At 37.6% G+C, this 23,237-nt stretch overlaps 1 protein-coding gene across 1 annotated transcript in view; it reads left to right on the top strand.

Moving 5' to 3' along the window:
* Window positions 1-23,237, top strand: part of INSC (inscuteable homolog (Drosophila)) — a 138,039-nt gene that overhangs the window by 95,935 nt on the left and 18,867 nt on the right. Inside the window, exons 8-9 of the mRNA XM_017807111.1 lie at window positions 20,413-20,584; window positions 22,776-22,954. Of these exons, the coding sequence (XP_017662600.1) occupies window positions 20,413-20,584; window positions 22,776-22,954 (351 nt within the window). The remainder of the gene's footprint in view (window positions 1-20,412; window positions 20,585-22,775; window positions 22,955-23,237) is intronic.

The following is a 23,237-nucleotide window of genomic DNA, read 5'->3' as shown; positions in this document are numbered from 1 at the left end:
GTCTAACCAATCCATCCTGCTGCAGACTTAATGACTCAGTATTTTTAATGATTTTTCTGGCTCATCAGAAAAGGTCCAAAGAGTTTACTGCTCAAAGCTTCCCTTTCTTGTCTGGTTGATCCTTGAGTTCACCTAAAACCCCACCAGTTTCTGAGACCTCTGCAGGAAGAAGAGCTAGCTACAGAGATCTTGTAACACAACAGGGATTTAAACACCTCTGGAGCTTGAGAATTCAGTACTAACATTATTTTCCCTTCTAAGGCTTCTCACAGGTTTATTTTCTTGCTTAAATTAACTATGACTCTTGGAGTTTTCTAGTGCTCTATACAGTTTCTTGTATATCTGTTATTGCTTGTGCAACACTGACTTTCAAAATTGTTAGCACACATTTAATTTTGGAGGACTGAATTCTCAGATACACATGACTAAAAAGAAAAATGAGAAAATAGTTTCTTCATTCATCTAACTGAAATGATGGAATTCTTCACTAACATAAAACTACACTTACAGAAGTACTGAATGACAAAATCCCTCAAATGTGAAGAAGTATTTCTCCTGGTTCCACGTGATTTGTATTTCTTTTCTTTAGGGCATGCCAGCTGAACAGAGAGTATTTTCCACTTGCTGGAGGTTTTAGCTCATCCATAGATTACCTGATGTCAGTCATATCTGAGGATAACATGATGGAAGCTGCTAGACAAACTGACTGGCTTATTCTGATCTGGAAATAAATATTGGTCATATATTGGGGTGACAGTCGACCTGAGAGCACTGTGGAAAATGTTTTCATCACAAGAGCATCCATATTGAGTTAACTTCACATCTTGACCATTTCCTTGGGCTTGCTTTTTGGCAGTAGATCAAACTAGCAAAATATATAATCCTCAGCTTATGCTCGACTTAGACCTTGGTTTTTTTCCAAAACCACTTTTGTAGTTCTTGTACTCCCATGAGTGTTACTACCCCTCCTCCAGTTCAACACAGGGCTAACAAGCCCCTTGCATCACAGCACTTCCCAGGGTTCACACTTGCTTAGGCAGTGAGACCTTGCTTAGGCAGAATTGCTGCAACACAATTCAGCGCAGGTGTGAGCTGGGAATCTTTTTAGCTGCAGACAACAGTAAGGAACCTTTGCAAGTTGGGTGCTAGCAGGGCTCCCAAAATGCAAAAGGTCTGGATAGTGTCACTGAGAAGGAAATTCACAAATTTGCATTTCACAAATTTTAATTATATACATATACATTTGCTTGCGGGTTTTGTTTGGTTTCACACAATGTTTGCCAAAATTATGGTCAAAATACATGGTTCAAACCCTCTTTTTCCTTCTCTCCAGTACCTATCACTGCAACAAAGTGAGAAAACAGTTTACAAAACAGGGGAAAAAGTACATGCAGGAAAGTTTTTTTATGATACCAGCTTTGATCAGTTCTAGCACTGGCTGCTATTAAACTTTCTATCAGTAGATTTGTTTGGTTTAAATGAGTGTTTAGCAGTTTAACTTTACCCCTGAAACAGCATTATAGAAACAAAAAGCTCTCTCAGGGATTTCCTGTTGGTAATATTCTGACTCTGCTGCGTGGGCCAAAAAATAGCTCTTACTGGAGCTGAGTGTTTTCCCAGAGCCAGAGGAAATCAAAGCCAGTGTAACCTACTTGACTAATTAAATGAAACTCAGTATCCTTTCCTTGTGGTATACATTTTAAGTCAGAGCTGGAATTACTCAGGTAAAGCATCCTGCATATGCTTCTAACAAATCCAAGGAAGTTAGTTGCTTGAATTTTTTCTTAGCTGAGGTTTGTAATGAACTAAGAGCTACCATGTGGCTTAGCTGAAGCTCACACGTGATATACATGAGTTTCCCTGTCTTTCTTAAAAAAAAAAAGTGAAGGTTAAATAATAATTAATGGCAGATGATGTAGAGACATACTTGTGTGTCAGTATAACAGGGTTTTTTGCTTAGACTTGTTTGCAGGAAACCACTTAAGTCTGGCACTCTGCCTGATTTGTACTAAAACTTTCATGTTTCATAAAAAATCTTCAAAAACACTTAAAGAGCTGTTGGAAAAACAATCTCATCCGGTAAGGATAATAATCCTGTCAGCTAAACAACTAACGGCACTGCTTGTGTATTTACCTTACCTGTACCTTACTTCTCTTGCCCATCGTTAAGTCCCCAGACAGTAGCTCCTTCAATGACTCTTCCTTCCCTTGCCAGTACTGTCTGGACCTTTTCCTTTCTGGAGGGCTTTCAGTTTGTTCATTTGCAGTCCCTGGGAATAGATGAGCAAGCTTTTGTATGGATCAGGGCACACCGATATACAAAATCAGTCTCAATTTTCAGGGATACTCTGCTGCGTGTCATAGAGTAGTAGGCTTCCCCCTCCAGCTTGTGTATTGGTAGGCAGGGCTGATATAAACTTCAGCTGGACACTTGAGCTGGGGTTTTGTGTTATTCTTTAATTTGGAAGTAATCTCAAGTTCTTAAAATTTTCTCTTAGACCTTATGCATAGCTGATTTTTTTAACACTGCTAGCTTTCAGACTTCAAAAGTTTGATCTGACCACTGTCTTCAGCTGAGATGAAGAAGGAATCCCTATAGGACCCACATATTGAATTAAGAAGACAGAAGTCTTTCCAGTTTTTATACGAACTCATCTTTGTCACTTTGCTCTTACCAAGAAGGCGTGGAAAAGTTTTCACAATAACTTGAATTAAAGTCAAGTTCTGCCTGATCAACTTCATGGCCTTCTATGATGGGGTGACTCCCCTAGTGGACATGGGAAGAATGACTGAAATCATCTATCTGGACTTTTGTAAAGTCTTTGACACTATCTTCTAATTCTGAGAATCCTGTCATAGTGGATGTATGTGCACCTACTCATACTGTGTATATAACTGCCATAGGATCTTATTTTGCTGTCACCAAGTCTTGGATTTTTATTTGAGATCAACTGTTACTTTCAATCACAAGAAAATAATTATATACTTTCACAATACTAAACAAGATTAGCGAAGTTCCAGTATTTGTCTTTTTTTCATACATGTTTTATAGTAACCACTTTTAGAGGTGTTGTAGGCCTTGTTTCTTAAGAAAGCTCATTGTGACTTGATATTTCTTGTGCAGATTCAGTTATCCACCATTTTGTCCCTTAAAACATGGGCAAGTATTAGCAATGTTTTGGGTTTTTTAAATGCTTTGTTTAGCTGCAGTAATGACATCATAGAATTTGATGGCATATTTAATAGAAAAGGTCAACCTCTTCAGCGACAGAGTTTCAACAAGGCTTCGTGGGATGTACATAACAGCAGACTTTGTCCTTCTTTCCAAATCCAATTTTCTGAAGTATTCATACCACTAATAACTCATTTTTGTGAACCAGCTAAGCCCACTTTTAAACAAAGACAAACAGGAAGGCTCTAGGAAGAGACACAGAAGTGTGGCATTATGAAGACGGAACCGAAGGAAAGAAAAATTCATTTAGACCAGCAGACTTTGGATTAGGCATGAACTGTTTGTTGGATAATGAATTGGCTGGATTGTCGCAACCAGTGAGTAATTGTCAAGTGCTCAATGTATGGATGGAGATCAGCGACTAATGGTGTCCCTCAGGAGTCCGTATTTGGACCAGTCCTGTTTAATATCTTCCTCAGTGACATGGACAGTGGGATTAAGTGCATTCTCAGCAAATTTGCCGGTGACACAAAGCTGAGTTGTGCAGCTGGCATGAGGGATGGGATGCTATCCAGAGGGAGCTGGATGAGCTTGAGAAGTGGGCCCATGTGAACCTCCTAAGGTCCAACAAAGTGAAATGTGAAGTTACACACCTTGGTCAGGGCAATCCCCTGGTATCCAAACAGGCTGGGAGAGGAGAGTGGTCCTACAGAGAAGAACTTGGAAGTATTGGTGGATAAAAACCTGGACATTCACTGTGTGCTCGCAGAGCAGAAAGCCAATCATATCCTGAGCTGTATCAAAAGAACTGTGGCAAACAGGTCAAGTTAGGCGATTCTCCCACTCTACTCCACTCTCATGAGACACCACCTGGAGTACTAAATCCAGCTCTAGAGTCCTCAGTATAGAAAAGACATGGACCTGCTTGAGTGGGCCCAGAGGAGGCCATGAAGATGATCAGAAGGCTGGAGCATCTGCCCTATGAGGACAGGCTGAGAGATTTAGTGTTGTTCAGTCTGGAGAAGAGAAGGCTCCAGTGGGACCTTATTACAACCTTTCAATAATACTTAAAGGCATTTATAAGAAAAATGTGGACAGATGTTCTCATAGGCCCTGCAGTGATGGGACAGGGATAATGAATTTAAACAGAAAGAGGGTAGATTCAGACTAGGTGTAAGGAAGAAATGTTTCACAGCAAGGGTGGTAAAACACGACCACAGGTTGCCCAGAGGGGTGGTACATGCCACATCCCTGGAAACATTGAAGGCTAAGTTAGATGAGGCTCTGAGCAACCTGCTGTAGTTGAAAATGTTGCAGCTCTTTGTCCCCATCTTTGGACTAGATGACCTTTAAAGGTCCCTTCCAACCAAATCATTCTACTATTCTACAATTCTAACTTTTTCTCTTATCTTGCTGAAGAAGAAAACAACTTTTTGTGCCAGCTGGACTTTACAAAGGCAAGATAACTACTACCAAAAGACAGAGCTCATGATATAGCCTACTTGTTAACTTCAACAGCTGTAAACAGTGACATCTTTGTAGAGCAGAAACTGTCTTACTAGTTTTATTAGTCCCAACACTGTTCTGAGTTACAACCAACTGTCAGTATACCAGCTAAAGGCACTTCTATGTCCCTCAGGAATTTATATCCTTTCCACCCACCTATATAAGCATCTGTATTTTGTAAGGAAATGTGCATCTTTTGTGTATATCTTGAGTTTTTAAAGAAGTCCCTTTCTGAGAAGAGTTTGTGACAGCTTGATCCAACTGAAGGCAATGCAGAGCTGGATGATCATGAAGCTGAGTCCTGTGCCACTGGAGACCTTGTCACATGAAAATGTACAAATGGAGCCCTGCAAGATCTGCATATGAGGACATTATCACATGCACATGATGAAAGCATTTCCTGGTCACTCTTTTGTCTACAAATCTTCATCTATACTGGCCAGAGTTCCTGATTAGCTAAGGTTTATAAAATAAGGGAAAAAAAGAAAAGAAAAAAACCCAAACCCTAACAATTAAATAAAATTGGAAAGCAGTGCTGAGGTTGAAGCCTTCTGGTAGCCTGACAATTGCCTGGAAGAATTCTGAAGGCAGAACAAGACCCCTTTGGAAAGTATTTCTAGTGGCTGTGAATGGGCAGATAGGAAAGACCATACATCTTCTAGATTCCTGGAAGCAGGACTGGGCTTTTCTCCTGTTGAGAAATTTTAAATTCAGCTGTTAATGAAAAGACAGGGATTTTTCAGTTTTCTGTCCAAATTGATTTATAAACCTGAACTTCTTTCCATCTGCGACGTTTCCCTTACATTCACATGTGTACATCTAATAGGCAGACATCAATTTAAGGAGCGGGTGAATAGTTCTTTTATCTTGTTGCTTTTTCTAATATGATTCAACAAGTAGGCATAGCAGGAGCAACTATGTGGGTGATAGTCATTCCAGCAGAGTTTACCATGTCTGGCACACAGCATGCTGAGAGCAGCCTAGCAGGGCTGCTCTAGCAAAGTGAAATACTGCCCCTGCCTCAATCTTCTTTTGCAAGTACTTCTATTGCTTGCCCTGGATGAATTTCTTGAACTTACTAGTTTACCTTACCAAATGAATTGCTGTTTCTCCTTAGCCACTAACAGCCACCTTTGAGTTTCCCAGCAATGCAGGAATGGCCAGACTTCAGGGCACTGGTCTTACCTGTTGCCCCCAGACCTGCACCTCAGATCTGTTTTGCTGCATGGCACCAGTGATTTAGCTGGCTTTGAGAAACTGTGGGTCAAATTAAGATTCAATCTATTTGCTGTTTGCTTTTTTTTTGATTTCCCTGCTTTGTTATATATTCTCTTTCTCTCTTCCTGCTATATCTTCAGGCCCTAGAGGAACCTCTACTGCCAGGCAACTGCTTGCATGTTCTTTTTTGCCCATCTCTCTGACAATACAACCAATGTTGGCAGAGTCACATAAGCCTCTGTTTGCAGAAAAGCCTATGTCAGAATATATCAGATTTACAAGAAAATAGTTTGGATTTCTGCTAGAAAAGGCTGAGATCTTTTCAAAGCTCAATGACTATAGTAATTTCTGTAGAAATCGATGAATGCCACCATCTACCAGAGAAGAGTGTTGAGAAGAGTGAGAGGAAAGACCAGAAGTTACAAAGGCAGACTTCATAAACACTGAAACACTGCTTCCCCCATCTTCAGCAACCTGAAGAATTGTGATTATGTCACTTCTGCCAGTTGAGTAATATAACAAATTATTCCAGGATAGAAGGATGGCCTAAGGAAAGGAAATATTTGAGGCCTGAGGAAAGGAAATAAAGCAAAATCTGAGAGCTGGGTTACTGTGAAATAGACAGATGAAAGGTTATTACATTGTCTGGCCAGAATTTTCAAAAGTAATTCGTAACATTAAGCTTCATTAATTTTGGATTCCAGGTTGAGTCATCAGAATGGTATTTAGCAAGTTGTGGATATCCATGGACCATCAAATGGAAGTTACATCCATTTAATAAAATTAATACTTAATTGCCATTAAATTAAGTTGGCTGCTAATGTATTTTCAGTGTTACTGCCATTCTTGTGCACACAGTTTAAGAACATTGAGTGTTCTTAAGGTCATCTATGGGTCTGTGGTAAGGTTTTACCCTTGTGCTAGTTAAGCTGTCATCAAAGCATTTTAGGTGGAGACATGGAACAATAGAATAGTTTGGGCTGGCAGGGACCTTTAAATATCATCTAGTCCAACCCCTCTGCAGTGAGCAGGGAATCTTCAACTAGAGCTGGTTGCTCAGTTCCTTCAGAGATTAAAAAATATAGATCAAAATAGGGGGTAAATTTTATCAGTCATCATGGAGGATCAGTTCCACACATGGGGCTAAAAGACTTATTCAAGTGCAAAATCAGGAAAAAATCAGAGCACTTTTGCATTTGAGCCTTTTAGCCGCAGTGATCTAGGAAGAATGAAGTCCTCAAGTTTATGTTCTAAAAGGATTATCATGTGGCATCCTGAGGGCACTAAAAACCAAGCGATAATTCTCTGCATGTGGTTTGAAAACTTCACGAGAGCGAAGTGCAAGCTGGAAGTTGGTTTTGTCATTTGACTCACTCGGCGTGCGCACACATTGTGCTGGGCAACAGTGGCACCCAGTGGAGGCTGGAATTACAGCACAGTTTGCATTGATGCTGGGTAAGGCTTGCACGAATTTATCCCGTGCCGGCGAGGATTTGGGAAGGCACGGGTATTAGAACAACACTGAATTGTCCTCTTGAAACAAGGCAAGCTCTATCAACCTGGCTTTTAATTTGAAAATCTTAGGCTCTCTATTCACAATAAACTCTGCATAGCGTGAGGACCATTTTCCTACAGGTAGCTACACAAATTTAAAAAACCCCACCTTAAACAACATCTAATATAAAAGCATCCTGGGCAGTGGAGAAAAAATGCCTTCTGCTCCTACTGCCCTGAAAGTACTGCTTGGATAGTGACAGTATCAGCCTCAAAAGCTTGGAGAGAAAGTGAAGAGCAGGATGCATGGGGACAAGGAGGATCAGAAGGAAATCATAGCTCCTCGGGCAGTTGCAGTCTGGCCTAAAATGCAACAGTCTGAATAGGCTGTAAAGGTGCATGAGAGAGGAGTGAGAACAGAAGGAATACCAGATGTGTGTCAGGTAGGCGGGAAGGAAGTATTGAGGGAGCATGTCTTCATGTTTTGGATTCAGGCAATGCTAAGAGTAACACTATCAAAAATAAATGGGCACTAACAATAAGTTGTAAGCAGATCAACCCTCTCATGATGTGGAGTCCTCAACAGGTAAAAGGACTACCAGATTTCCCTAAAGAATCTCTTATTTACTAGGAGGCTGGTCAACATGCTGCTCCAGGGGGAGTGGGGCTGTCTATGTGTGTCATCTTCTGTTTATTTCTGTCTCAGGTATCATGTATTGCAAATAGTTGTGATGAATAGGGATTCGGGAATAACTGAGTGGAATGAATTAGAATAATGTTCCTGCATACAAGGTGCTATTGAGCTCAGATTTCAGTTCCAGCTGGTATGTACGCCTACTCAGTTTCTGATATTATCACAAAAATGTGATGAGTGAGGAAAATTTTCATCCTTAATTGCTTTAGCACTTTAATTTTTTGTGTGTTTTGTTTGGTTGGTTGGTTTTTTGTTTGGTTTGTTTTATTTTGGTTTGGTTTTTTTTTGTTTGTTTTTTTTTTTTTAATTATTTTATCATTTCATTATAAGCAGTGGATGCTTTGGTATTTTGGCCATGCTGGGGTTATTTAATCTCTGCAAAGAGAGGCTAGGTGAAGAAAAAATATTGAAACAGCTTTTGTTTTGCAGTCAAGAAGGAGTTTAAGAGAGGGAGAATGAGAAGTTGGATCGATTTATTTACACACTTTGGAATTGTTTTCATATGTGCAAAAGTCATTAGGCAGAAGAGGCTTCTTATTAAGTGCATGCTCTGTCACAGTTGCAATACAGTACTTAGCAAATGAACCCCTTAAGTCACCGGGACTTTCTGTTGATTAGGTTACTATTAGGTGTGAGATTTACTCTCACAATTGCTGGAGAAATGACAGCTTATTTTAGTTATAATAGGTAGAATCATTACAATGGAATTTAACCAAATGTTACGTGGCGGTAGGTAAGTAAATTTTTATCTTCATTTTATAGCACATGGTATGAGAGGGAAATTAAGACACTCAGGACTGAGAATCTGCCTCAAATGTGTAATGTGAACTTCATGACTGATCCAAACATGGTGTTGTACTATTTTCTAGGTCGAGGAAGGAATTATAACCAAAGAGAAGGCAAAACAACTGTTATAATAGGTTGCCATTTATTTTTAAGCTAGATACTTGATTTGTACTGAGCAAAATAATTAAAAGGCATAAGTCACCTTTTTGTTACTAAAGATCGCTCCCACCTCCTCCTGTATCCTGAAATAAGAACTGGGTTACAAGTCACGGTATCACACCTAAGGAATATTCATGGATATAGCTACATGTCTTCTGACTTCCTGCTCCTGTCAGTGGAATTTATTTTGTATGTTTAAAGGCTGTAAACAGTTCCTTTTCCTTTAATTTAATAGAGGACTTTTGATGGTTTTTGACCCAGGGAACTGGAAGTGTTTGAGTTCCCCAGCCCATGGCACTTAGGTGTTGCTTGTCAGATTAGGCTGACAAGCACACCCCACACATTTGTGGTATTGGCTTTGCCATAGTATTACACAAAATATAAGTGTTTCTCTGAGTGAAAAATTCTGTGTTTGCTGTTCTCCTTTGCTTCATCTTCCCTTCAAGCTCCTTTAAACGTGAAATAACACACTTGCATCTAATTTTTGGCACATTTCTCTGCTAATAGGATTTCTATCTTGTATGAACCAGTAAAAATGGAGCACTTGCCACAAAATGTATGAAGAAGGTAAGGCACTTAGGACCTAGGGCATTGGAGAAGACATTAGGACAGAGGTGTCCAATTAATCAGATCAAGATTTCCAGACCAAAAAAGGACAGGTAACTGAGACATACTCATGTAATTACATTTGATTTTTCTTGCAGGAAAAAAAACAAAACAAAAAACCCAAAAAACAACCCAATGGACAAAGAATGACAATCGCTGAAAGTGGTAATGGAAAAGGAAGTAATTTTAAGTAGAGATGATGCTGGCTTTTTTTTTCCTTTTCCCTCCTAGTTTTTAAAGAAAGCTATCAGTGCTGACTTCTGATCCTTCTAATTCTAAAAAAAAAGAGTGAGCTTATCAATAAGTAGTATTTCGTAGTTCAAGTAAAAAGAAAATAACATAGAAAGAGAGATAGCACAGGATATAACAAGTCCTATTCAGTAACATGGATTAAGAATTAATTGAATAAAGAAAGATCAATTGATTGAGCTCTTTAAAAGCCAACTGATTAGACTGATTCTTTTTTTTTCTATTAAGCAGAGTTGTTTGTGGCCAGCTATTTTGAACAGAAATTAATACATTTTCTTTTAAAATCCTTAAGGCTTTGGAGTAGGTACTGTCTTGTATTTACCTCGAACATTCATTTTTGCAGGATATCCTGTATTTTACCTCTGGTTGTAGTTTCTCTTTGGTAAGACAACCAAGGATCTAAGCTGTAAGTGTCGATAAAAGCCCAGCCAACATCTGTGTTGATGCTTCGTGACTAGTCTGTAATGGCTAGCAATGGAGATGACAGACACCCAGCAGACTTTGTGCATAAGGAGTGGGAAGCATTAGTTTTCTGTCAGAGCAAGGACCATCTAGAAGGAAGTTTAGATCTACTTTGCTTCAGAGGTATCTTTGCTCAGTGATGGGACTAATGAACCTACGGAGTTCATGGTAAATCATTTTCAGACCCGCGAATATGAGTGGAAATCAACAGTTTAATTACAAGCAAATGTTTTGGTTTGGTTTGGTTTTTTTTAAAGTTCCCTGTATACATGATAAAAGAAGCTTTACAAAGCATTTTAAAAAGTGCTTCAGAAAAAGACTCAAACCCCCCCTATAGATTGCTTTGCTGAAGTCTGAGTACTGTTTAAATATCTTCTCTTTGGTGTCTGAATGTTAAATGTAAATGCTGTACTCCCTAAAATTGTCAATCAGTCATTGTAACTTCCAAGATTGACAGAGCAGTGCTAGGAAAGAAAAGTAAGGTGGAAACTAATTTAAAATGTGTATATATTCAAGGGCAATATCATGTACATATGAATGGTAACCTAGCTTTTTTTTGTGCCTGTAAAAACACATTTAGTAAACATACTCGTATTTAATAAATCTCACAGTTGACCAAATTTCACATTGTTGTGACAAACTTTGTCTATAGACTTTCAGGAAGAACTGCTAGAAGGCATTGAGTGAAAGCATTTAATCAGAGTACTCCCACAGTATTGTTGCTTTCTTTGCTCTTGGCAGTATGGAAGATATTTTAATGTGAAACAATATGGAAATAAATGCTATTGGCATGTGATTTTGGGTATTAGGAAAAAGCAAAGTCACAGACAAAAACTCTATGACGCTAACTATTGTACATACCCACATAAAGTCACTTCAAAAACTGACAATTCTATGAATATTTTGAAAACAAAAGCCCACTTCTCCAATGTAACAACTGTTATTTAGGTTTTTATAGAGAACTTTAGAGCAGACATTGTGAACAGAACATCTATGTGTTTAGGTAGTCTGAAGCTGTTCATAGCTGTAAAGATCTGTAGTCTTTGGGACAATATGGGATGTGGAACAGTTCTTAGCTCAACTTGGTCTTGGTCATGTGCAAGGACTTTTATTGATGGCTTCTAATTTCACTGCGGAATAAGAAGACTTAAGTTTGTCATACTATTAACATGCCTGAATTGCAAGGCACTTTTCACAGAGTTTGGGTGAAACTAAGCCTGAGGTATGTTCTTTGTTCATGGAATGTATAGAGACAGTGTTTCGTAGCACACCAGAGATTTAGTTCAAAACAGTTTTGCATGATCTTTGCTAGAACATCTCTTCCTCTAATTAAGTTATGTGGAGAGGAAAAGAAAATATGTAAAGAGATTGGACAGAATTTTTTGTTTGGAGGCTAATCTAGTCATAAGCAATAATAAAATGCATGTGTTATTTTTAAAAATTGATCTAAAGTTACATTCTTTGGCCTCAAGCGTTTGGTAGTTCTGGTTTCAGAGTGACATGTATGCACCCCAGTTTCCTGTCACACTCTTCTAATATCTCTTCTAAACGTCCCATTGTGTATCTCTGCTTCCCTCTGAAACCGAAGTCCTAGTGCTGGGAATGTCTCGTGGAGCCAGGGGAAGCGCTGTACCATTCTGTGGAGATCTGCATTCATTCTTCTTCTGTTAATTATGGACTGGCAGATGGCAGAATGCAGTTGGATTTTGTGAAATTTCTAGTCAGGACTTGAGCTTTCCAAATTTGGAGGATTTGGTTGGTTTGGAATACAGAATGAGAGTTTTCCCTGTTTATATGAAGTGAACTTAAAATGTTTAGGGGAATTCTAATATTTAGTACTTGCTGGTTGTTAGGTTCCTTCAGTCATAACATCTCTCGTATTATTCCAAGAGTGAACAAACTGGCCCATGCATTAGGGACATTATTAGAAAAAACAGGCAGTGACTAGATGACAGAATCAGAACAGTATTTGAGACTTTCCTAAACAACATATTTATTTTCCCAGATCTGTGCAGTTGAAATATGGCAAGGTGAGGTTTTATCTTTGCCATAACATAAGGCTTACTCATTTTTCTGTCAAAAATTACTGGAGAAGATCCTGGGCTGTTGAAGCTGGAATCTGCTCACTAGGTAAATTTAGTTGCAGTCAGTTCTGACTTGTTTTTCTGATGTGAGATCAGTTTATGAAAATAAGCCTGACTTTTGCAAATACAATTTTGAATGCAAATTGGAACTACCCCTGTATCACAGCGCTGTGTTGTAGTTATCTTTGCTTGTTGAAAAAATAACCTCTGTTGAAAGTGTAACCCAATTTGTGGGTTTGCTCCTTCTTCAATGCAATGTTTGAATCCTAGCTTAACTTTAAATATATACATTTATTATCCTTGATAAGGATGCTTATTTATGTTGAGACTTGGTAAGGCAGTGAATAATACTGAGTAGAAGAAAAATCTAAATTAACTTGTAAAAATATTTGATTTTCTCAGCATTTTAGGATTGCCCTTATTTCTTCTAATATAGAGTCAATGTAGCAACTGTATTTGACCATAGAACAGTACTGGAAGGTGTTAATGGAGAGAAAAATCTGAGATCACTTTACCTGATGTCTCATAGTAGACCTCTGACTGCTCATAAAGATTGTATGCAAACAGCTGATCTTAAACTTGAATTTCTTAGGCTTAAAGCAATTTTGAAATCATTTTATTGCCACTGAAGTCATAGAAATAAATCCATGTTTGTAGGAGGCTCGAGGAGACTTTCTTAACTGTCAGGAGAGGAATCTTAGGACCAAATAGCTTGAGTATTCTGTAGCGAGTAAAGTTCTATCAATTTTCACCAGATGAAAACTGCCACATTTTTACTTTTTTGAAATTCTTGTTTGAATAAGCGTAACAATTTCCTGTTATTATTAAAACACAGATGGACTCTTATCGAGTTGCTCACTAAAAGTTTTATAGCTAAAGTGCTGTGAGTGTTTTCATTATAAATGATTATCATAAAACTCTGTAACTTGCTTGTAAAAATTCTCTGCCAATAAAAATCTGGCACATCCAAGGTTGATTCTAAAGCTAATTTATTTAAATTAATTTATTAAAATAATTGAATGACTATTGTGAAGCAATGAAGGTAGCAAACAATTATATTAATGCTTGGTGCCTCATAGTACTTTTTTTAAAAGCAACAAAAAGTTTTGAGAAGAGAAACATGGGTGAAACACTGAGTCAGTTTTGGCAATTGTGTGAATTTAGACATAAAAACATTTTCTGAATAAGTTACTGTATATATTTGATACATTATATTAGATAAATGTTCTACTGCTATATTGCATTTAGTTAGTGTACACATGATTCAAACGCTACAGAACCCTTGCATTTCAGAGACAGGATATTTCTTAGGCTAAACTGACTGACACCACTGAAGTGAGAAATATTTGCAGGAAAAATGTTTGCATAAGGATGTTTTTCTTAAACGCATTTGCAGAATCTTGTATTTAAACTAACAGTAAAAAAAAAAAAAAAAGAGACATGCTCTGCTATGTCCATTGCTTGATCACTCTGCCTTTCTAATTTAACTCTACTTTCTGAGGTGGTGTTTCCATTGTCATACTTTGAGAATAGGGTAGGGTTGTGTTTGTATTTAAGTTATAATGACCCGTTTAATAATTTTAATTTGATGAGAGGAGAAGTTGTATGGGAAATTATAATAATAATAGTATCAGGGATTAGTATTAATTAACTGTTTAGCATAATCATGTTAAGGTTTCAAAGTATTGACTTAAACAAATCCTGAATTCTAGGAAGATTATCAGATACTTTTCCTCAGACAGGAAAGACACTATGAAGAGTTAGATTATGTGATAATGAGTGACTGTGACCTCCATGCTGATAGAGGCACTTTCTCATTATTTTAATAGAATAAGAGGATCCTCTAAAAATATAGCGTGCATGGGATTTTTTTTTCTCATGAAGAGGTTCACTAGCAGACGCTTCTTGAAAATAAAATCCATGGTGTCATGCCAAAACCTAAATGATACAAAGTAATCAAACATGTTGAAAGAGTGTCCTTGTTTTTAAGTACCAGACACCAGGTGTTTATGAATATGCCCTCATGCAATGAAGTGTCTGTGACATTATTTATTTAAAAGCAGATGATTGGAGCATGGTTTTTTCAGTGAGCACATCTCATTTTCTGGAGTGCCCTGCTATGGATAGCCCTGGAGCCCCTGTTTGTTTATAGGAATAGTTAAGGTGGGTATTTTTCTTTTTTTCGGACTATGATCCCCCAGGGTAAATAAAAATGAGGGCCATATGAAAACCACTAATGTATGGTCTTTCTCTAATTCAGACTTCAGGTCCCAATATCTTGTTCAGCATTCTTGTACAACACTTGACAGTTCCTCTTATCTTGTTGACAAGTCCTTTTTTGGGTCTGTGTGTCTTCATTTTAATGGATTTCAGTCCCCAAAATATAATATACAAAGCCTTATTCATTATTTAAAAGAAACAAGTGTGTACTTTCTGGAATTTTTATTGCAGATACCAAAAAAACCCTACAAATAGGAATAGATTCCTGAAACTTAAAAACAAGCCAGCATATCCAGCCCTCCAAAATGTGGGGCAAAGAAAATCTAAGAAATATTTGGTGTCATATGTCACATAACTTGAATAATTTAATCTCTACCATATGTGAGAATAAATAGTTCTTCCTTACTCTTATAGAGTCCTGACATTACAGATAGCACAGTCATTACTGTGATTTTTTGACAGAGTAGGAGAAAGACGATGCAACAAATACTGGCTGCAAAGACCATTGCAAATACATATATACATTTTTTCCAAGCCACCATGCTCATTTGTGATCAGTGATTTTCCTTCTGTTTTATCAATGCATCCCAGTTCTGTGAACATCAGCAGTGTGATTGAGTAGAAGCATCTGTACTCTGGATGACTTCTATAAGTGAATTCCTTTGCAGTCTCTTGTCCTGTCCTTTGTAGCCACTCAGTAGTCATCCTGTAGAATTGGAGGCATAGATAGGGAAAGCTGAATGTATTTTGGGTGGTTCACCTATGTTTGTAGAGAGGAGTTTGAAACAATGTAAGCTGAGATTTATGGGAGTGGGAATATATGAGTTGCTAGGCTAATAGCAGTGCAGTTCCTGCTTTCTTTTATCAGTTACAGAAATACTTTAAAAAACTGTCTTTACCCTTCATATCAGTCCTCAAAATTGGGGGAGTTCAAAGCCAACTATTCTCTTTTCCTTGAAGCAAAGACAAGAGAGAAGTCTTACTGATTTTGTCCATCCTTTTTATACAATGACTTATTCTCTAGTACTTCTTTAACAAAGAGTTGTACTTTTCATCTGCAATAAGCTTAGAGCATCCATGAGTGCCAAAGAACATGGATTCTAAGGTACATCACTGCTTTCCCTAGGTTACATGGGGAGAAAAAGTTTGCATACAATTTATCCTCTCACTCCTAGTCAGCCAAGAGTAAGGAGCTTCTTATTTCATCTTGCTCTGCAGTTTGTTTCTCCATGCAACACGATTTCAAGGTTGCTACTTACATGCATTCTTCAAGCTGTTAAGGCCAACTGTCTCTTTTTTTTATGCCATATAACAATATTCCTCATATAATGAACATCAGCTTCACATTCCTCCTTGATGGCTAAATGTAAAGAAGAACAAATACATCTTCATTAGCTTGACCACTTTTTGAAGGAGGGACGTTTAAAAGGGAAACCATAGTTGAAGTTGCTGCGAACCGAAGCACAACTTGCAAACAGTTTAAATACAAAGCTCTTATTGACAGAAGTTTTAAAGCTCCTGAGTTGGGAACCATTTAACCTCTATTCAGACCCAGAATTATTCTGTGGTGTATACAATATGGCTTATAAATTAGGTGCCATGGCTATTGTTGTACAGCAGCAGTTATAAAATCATTGCAGTTTTGTTCACTGGTCACTGCTGCTCCATGGAATTGCTGCAGTAGCTCTGATTGCTTAGAATCATATTTGTGGATGTTTTCATGGTATCACTTTGTTAACTTAGAATCTCATTTTCAAAACAGCTGACTAAATTTTCATTTGGTATAAATCAGCACAGTTCTCAGTTAGTGGAACTAAGGCAGTTTTTATCTGCAGAGCACTTGGCAGTGCAGCTGCTCAAACATGAAAGAGCATTGTGGGCAAGGTCCTTTTCCCTTCCTTTCTCTGAATGCAGAAATTAAACAAGACTTGGAGATCTTCTACAGATGCAGAATAAGTTGCAGAAGTTCACATGGGATAAACCTTAGCCTTGATAATCATGAATTCAATTACAAGTCATCAAAATAACAGTATATATGTTCAGCTGGATGACATTTTCAATGGAGTTGCAGAACAGTGAAGTGACTTCGTGGTTCATGTGATGATCCACTTTGGAAACTGCTGATGCTGCTTTCCAGAAGCACCTGGTTGGAGGTTGATAGAGTTATCCAGGGATTTGACAGTGGGAAGTCAGCTGATAGCCTGTAAGACATTCCAATCTGAGAAGATGACTTGAGAGATCAATTTAGAGAAGGCAAGAAAAAAATAAATTGAGGAAGTTTATCAATATGTAGAGATCATCTGTATGCTAAGCAGGCAAACTGGAATGGTAGAGAAAGTCATATAAAGAGGAAAGACCTTTGGCAGCATTTTATACAGAAGAGCACAGACATTACTAAAAAGAAGACAATGGGTCTTGGTTCCCCGAGTGGCAGGGAAAGCCTGCCTGGAACCTCCTTGTGGAAAGCACAGAGTTAAGGTTGCTGTTGTGTGCAATATTTCAAATTATGAAGTTAATGCAGTTCATCCCAAGTTCTGTATTGGTATCTTTAACAGATACCTAGTTCTATTTAATATTTTCAGGAGAAAGGACAGGTATACTGAAGAAAGAAGAGTGTTGCCCCGGAACTCATTCATTCCTGTTGCAGAGAAAAGAAATTATCTCCTTTCAGAAGACTTGATCTATGCAGTAACATGGTCACACATTTATTTTTTCAGTTGGATTAAGTTTCTATAACAGGGCTGTGCTCATAAGGATATAAGTTCCTGGCATTTTTCCACTTATCAATATTGAAATATTAGTGATCAAGCATTTACTGAACACCATTCCTCAAATGCAGGGTCTCCACAGCATCTTGTTGCATTCATGGATTTCATTTGTTTGCATTATCTGGCTAACTGGTTCTTTTGTATTGCCAAGGTGATGAACAGATTTGACATTTAGCTGATTACTTCACCAAAATTAAACAGAAAACATGGCAGCGATCCAAAGTTCCTTTCAGTGTGAAAGCTAATTATAAAAATGCTTTGAGCAGCAATTTCTTTTTGGATGTTAAAGTGCTTTTATTAGATTGTTCCCCTGTCATTTTAAAATTTATTGCTAGGCACTTATAAATGGGGTTGCCTGCTGAAGTAGAATTATTTTATTTTCTATATTTAAGATGGGAGGAAAAAAGGGTATGGAGTAAATTTTAGGCTAAATTTGTTATTATTTTATATGATTCTGAATAGGAAGGAGAATAACTAGTACTGGCTTTCATGGATCCAAAATATGTAATTTATCTTAGTGCTGAATAAAAGCATACCCACTTCTTTTTCACAATTCAGCAACTCCCAATTTCCAAAAACAATTACTTAGCAAATAAAGAAATCAAATATGTGATTTAAAAGTTGAGTACCGCCCCTTATTGTTAGAAGCTTGTATTTTACAGTGTAGATTAAACAATCAGTGGTGATGGCAAAATCTAACCATGTGCTTGTACCTGTCTTTCCTAAGTCATTACTTGTTCTCAAATAGCATAAAAGTACTCTAAAATCATTTTGTTGAGGTCACTGAATAAGAGTTAGCCAAGTGAATTTTAACCAGTAAATTTAGAGCTGAAGAGTGCTGAACGGATCTCAGAAGAAGTTTCTTGTGAAATATTTTTTAAATGCCTTGGAATATGTTTAACTTTTTGTACTGACTGTTGCTATTAGTATCCTTTGAACCTCAGACAAGGTGCAATCTTGGGAGGTTTCAAGGTGACAAAACTGGGGGGGGTGAGTTGCATGTGATATTGTCTAGCACACTTTGGGAACTAAATCATACTGTGAGGACATATATTAATTCTTGACACTGAGATCTATTAATATACCTTGAAGCCAAGTGAATTATGTGAATCTTCTGTTTCAAGCTGTAGAATTCTGCCATAACTAGGAGGAAATATTTTGCTGTAGGTAGATTAATGTTGAAAGCTTGTCAAGGAAAAGTTTAATGTTGTAAATTTATTCCTCTTTTTGCCAGTGCTTGAGCTTCTACACTAAATCCCATTTGTGATCTGAGGAAAAATAGAGATAAAATTTCTTTTGTATTTATCTGTGTTATTAGAATTTCAATGATACAGTCTATTGCCTATTAAAAAGTGCATCCCAGTGAATAATCTTCCAGAGGGTAATTTTTGTTCCCATCAATCTGAGAGCTTTTCTTGTAAAATACAGTAACTGTCAGTGCTTATCAAATAATTTAATTCATGCCCGTTGCAGGATAAGTAATTAAGATAACTCAACATTCTGCATTAATAAATAACAGAAATGAGAATAAGATATTTACTAAATACCCTTTCTGAAGATAATGGATAGGACTTACTATGGATGTTCAGAGGAACTGACAGAGAATGCAGAGAATGCAGTCTGAACAACAGACCTAAGAAAGAGTCTCAGTGAGGGTACGACACAAATGCGGGTTTGTTTTTGTTTGACTGTTTGAAGTACATTTCAGTACTAAGCCTTCATAACTCCTCTTTGTATCTATAAAATGTCCAGAGTCTGGAGAAGAGGAGGCCCAGAGCAGACCTTATCACTCTCTATGACTACCTGAAAGGAGACTGTAACAAGGTGGAGTTGGCCTTATCTCACAGGCAATTAGTGAGGGGACAACAGGAAATGGCCTCAAGTTGTGCCAGGGAAGGTTCAGGTTGGATATCAGGAAGAATTTCTTCATGGGAAGGGTTGTCAAGCATTGGAATGGACGGCCCAGGGAAGTGGTGGAGTCACCATACTTGGAAGTGTTCAAGAGGTGACTGGATGTAGCACTTAGTGCGTGGTCTAGTTGACAAGGTGGTGTTCAGTCAAAGGTTGAACTTGATGATCTAAATGATTTTATGACTCTATGATCTAACTGCTTGCTTGTCAACATGATAATTTATTCAGGGATATGTTAAACAGGGAGAAACATAGTGCTGCTAATTTGAAAGTTCACAGATCATGCCCTTGTCTGCAGAGAACATTCCCTTGCTGCATTTTGTTGCTGTCAGATGATCCCATCAGCTGTGCTCTGTTGGTGTCTTTCATTGTGTCAGTGGGTCCCCTATAATCTAAAGCAAGGTGTACATATATGATCTATCTGCCTGAACTGTGTAAGAACACTCCAAACACTCTATAAACATAAACCTACATAATTTCACTCATTTTTCTGTTTCCCGTCAAAATAAAGAAGGAATATGTGGACCTAGCTTTAATGTAAGTGCTGTGCAAGCTCATCAGGGACAGTTTGGCCAGGGTTGTCTTGATAGTATTTTTTTCTTGATCACGTGTTGGCTTTGTGACAAATTCAGAGAAAAGTGGCAAAAAAGAATTCTGTATAGAGCTTACTCTATGCACAGGGTCAAGTCTTGAAGGGAAACACACATTCAGACGAGAGCTCAAATGAGGTTGTGGTGTAGTAGCAGTAAGCATTTGCTTACCAGAGCTAGCTTATTTTTGGATGAATGTTTAACTTGAGATGTCTGTCTGAAAAAACTTTGTTTGACCAAAATCAGTTTAACAGAAACATTAAAGGAGAATGAAGTGCAAGACTCTTTGCTGACCAACAAACTTGGATGCTGAACTCATTTATATTTGATAAACTGAAACTTCTTATGTCATAAATGCCACCAAGTTTTGGTTATTTTTGAAAATAAGCTGAGTAGTTTAGTCACAGCCAAGAAAAGAGAACTGCTAACCCATCTTTAATTGCAAAAGTATTTCCTAGAGTACTTCTAACCTATATCTATTGTTTTTCCATAGGTTGATGGGATACTGTGCCTGGCTGACATTCTCACTGATAACAGCCATTCTGAAGCTACTCATGCTGAAGCAGCAGCAGTAATTGCACAGATCACATCTCCACATCTCACGTTCACTCAGCATCTCAGTAGCTTTCTGGAAAACATGGAAGAAATTGTGACTGCGCTTGTCAGTAAGTTCTCTGTGGGACTTTTGGGTCCAGTTAAAATAACAAATTGGGGTAGGACTCTTTCAATAGAAATATTCTCTAAGTAATGTTTGCCATACTTCCCTTAACAGATAAAAGAACAATTTAAAATTTTGAATCTGAGCATTCTGCAATTACATAATGTTTTTTACTCCAACCCACATTTGAATAGAATTTATGCATATTTGTAAAAACAATATCTGCATGAAAATCTGCCATGAGAGCCATAGGAAAGACTCAGCAAAGCTTGACTCATCCTCTTGTCCGATGTTTATCTGTAAAACAACAGTTTCTGAGAGCTGCTAACATTTATACCTGTTGTATTTTCTACACTTGCTAGAACTCAAACTCACCAGCACATCTATATTTGTGTGATAATTCAGAGAAAAAGTAGATTGTTGTATAATCTATGGGCATTGTTACAAAAAAATAAAAGATCTGTATTTCTTGTCTAGGCCTCTGATTCATGGTAAAGTGAGACAAAGGTAACAGTAAGATTTTCTTTAACCTGTGTCAGTGAAGACACTTCAGAAAAACAAGATGATATTTCTCATTATTTTCTAAAGAGAGGAATATCTTATTTCTGGCACTCTATTTCATCCCTCTCAAATACCAGAAGCTTTCATTCAAGCATTCTCTTCTCTCTGATCTGGAAATTTAGTTTCCCAGAGCTCCATGTCAGAATGTACAGTTTGGGTCATCTAGTTTGATTTCTCATGTATAATAGATCAGTACATTTGGATATTTCTCCACTGAGCCCAGTGGTTACAGTTAAACTGCAGGACTTCAATTTTAATGAATGGTCTTGTGTTTGTTTTTTAATAGAACATAAAAAGAGTATAGTAGTACCAGTATTTGAGGATTCTGCAGTGGCTGGGAATTGTCTGAGATGTATTTAGGCATTCCTCAGTAGGCCCAAACAGAACTAGTGCTGTAGAAGCCAAGGAAACAATTTATTCCTGATGTCCAGCAGCAAACTTATGCCCTAAACCTGCCCTGAATCCAGTGGGTGGAATTAACCTGTGCTGAGCTTGGTTCTGCTGTAGCTATACTGCTAGAGGGATCTGACCTGATTTAAGATGATTTTCTAGGCTGTTATAGTGTACCACAAACAAGGGACAATCTAAACAACCTGTCTAGAAGGTATTAGCTGGTAGATAATTTCCTTGCTGTTTAAGTTCTACAGGAATTTTAGTAGTATATATTCTGCCCAAGAAATGTGAGCATTAAAAATAGAACATGTATAACTTTGCAAGAGCCATTTCAGTAATCACACACCAGTTTCCTTGTAATATTTATAACTCAGTAATTGAATTACTGTAATATGTTTAATTTTTAAACCATGAAGAAATCCCATTACTAAGTGATTCACTTAGTAGTTAAAGTACATGTGTGCAAGGAATTAAAAGGTAGCTGTTTCTTCAGCACTTATTGAAGCTGAAAAATATAACAGAATGATTTTTGATTATAGAGAAATAGAGATAGGCAACATCTGTATGTACCTTGTTCTAAAGCAGAGGATATGCAACAGAATTATTCTCTTATGGATCATTTACTGTTAGGCTTTTGCCTCCCATTATTAATTTTATCTAGTTGTATTAAGGTTTATTTTGAACAACACCCAGTGAAATATTCCCTGTAGAATGGTATACTAGGTAGACCATATCATTTATTAGAGGTTGTAGCAAGGTGGTTGTTGGTCTCTTCTTCCAAATAACAAGTGATAGATCAAAAGGACATGGCCTCAAGCTGTGCTAGGGGAGATTTAGTTTGGATATTAGAAAAAATTACGTAGTGGAAACAGTTGTTAAGTGTTGGAACAGGCTGCTCAGGGAAGTGGTTGAGTTGCCATCCCTGGAGGTATTTAAAAGACGTGTAGATGTGGCACTTGGGGACATGGTTTAGTGGTGAGCTTGGCAGTGCTGGGTTTATAGTGTTGGAGTTGATGACCTCAGAGGCCTTTTCCACCCTAAACAGTTCTATGATATTATATAATTGAAAAAAAAAACGAAGATTTTTGTTTTGTTTTGTTTTGCTTCCTTTTTTCTCTTGATGTTTATATGAACTTGATCTTGGCTACTGAGATTACTACTGCAAATTGCAGATGCTTAAATATTGCTTTGAAATACTGCAATGAAAGAATGACTTTTATTCAACTTATTTTCTGCATCCCTAGAACTGTGCCAAGAAGCTTCGTCAGGTGAAGTTTTCTTGCTGGCTTCAGCAGCTCTTGCCAATATTACTTTCTTTGATACCATGGCTTGTGAAATATTGCTCCAGTTAAATGCAATGAAGATTCTTCTAGCAGCATGTTCGGACAAACGCATAGTGGATACTCCATATTCTCGAGATCAGGTGAGAAGTTTCTCAGCAAGCTGCTGTCTGAGCACATTTGTGTAAAAATCAACAGGTTTCAGCACTGTCTGTTTTGACACAGCCAAAATGAAGTTACTTTCGTGTATTCCATTCTTGATTTTTTTCAACATATGACTCTGCTTCTGTTGCCTTTTTTTTTAATGAGCGTTATCAAATGTGACAGATTTAATGGGATTCTACAACAATGAAAAAAAAAAAAAAGGACGGCACAGTTCCATACTTCTAAGATACTAGTACATTTTTTTTTTCATCATGAAGATGG

The sequence above is a fragment of the Lepidothrix coronata genome, unplaced genomic scaffold (genome assembly GCF_001604755.1).
Source record: "Lepidothrix coronata isolate B3197 unplaced genomic scaffold, Lepidothrix_coronata-1.0 Scaffold1, whole genome shotgun sequence".
Classification (NCBI taxonomy): domain Eukaryota; kingdom Metazoa; phylum Chordata; class Aves; order Passeriformes; family Pipridae; genus Lepidothrix; species Lepidothrix coronata.
The sequence above is the reverse complement of the archived record's forward strand: the minus strand, read 5'-3'. Positions and strand labels throughout refer to the sequence as shown.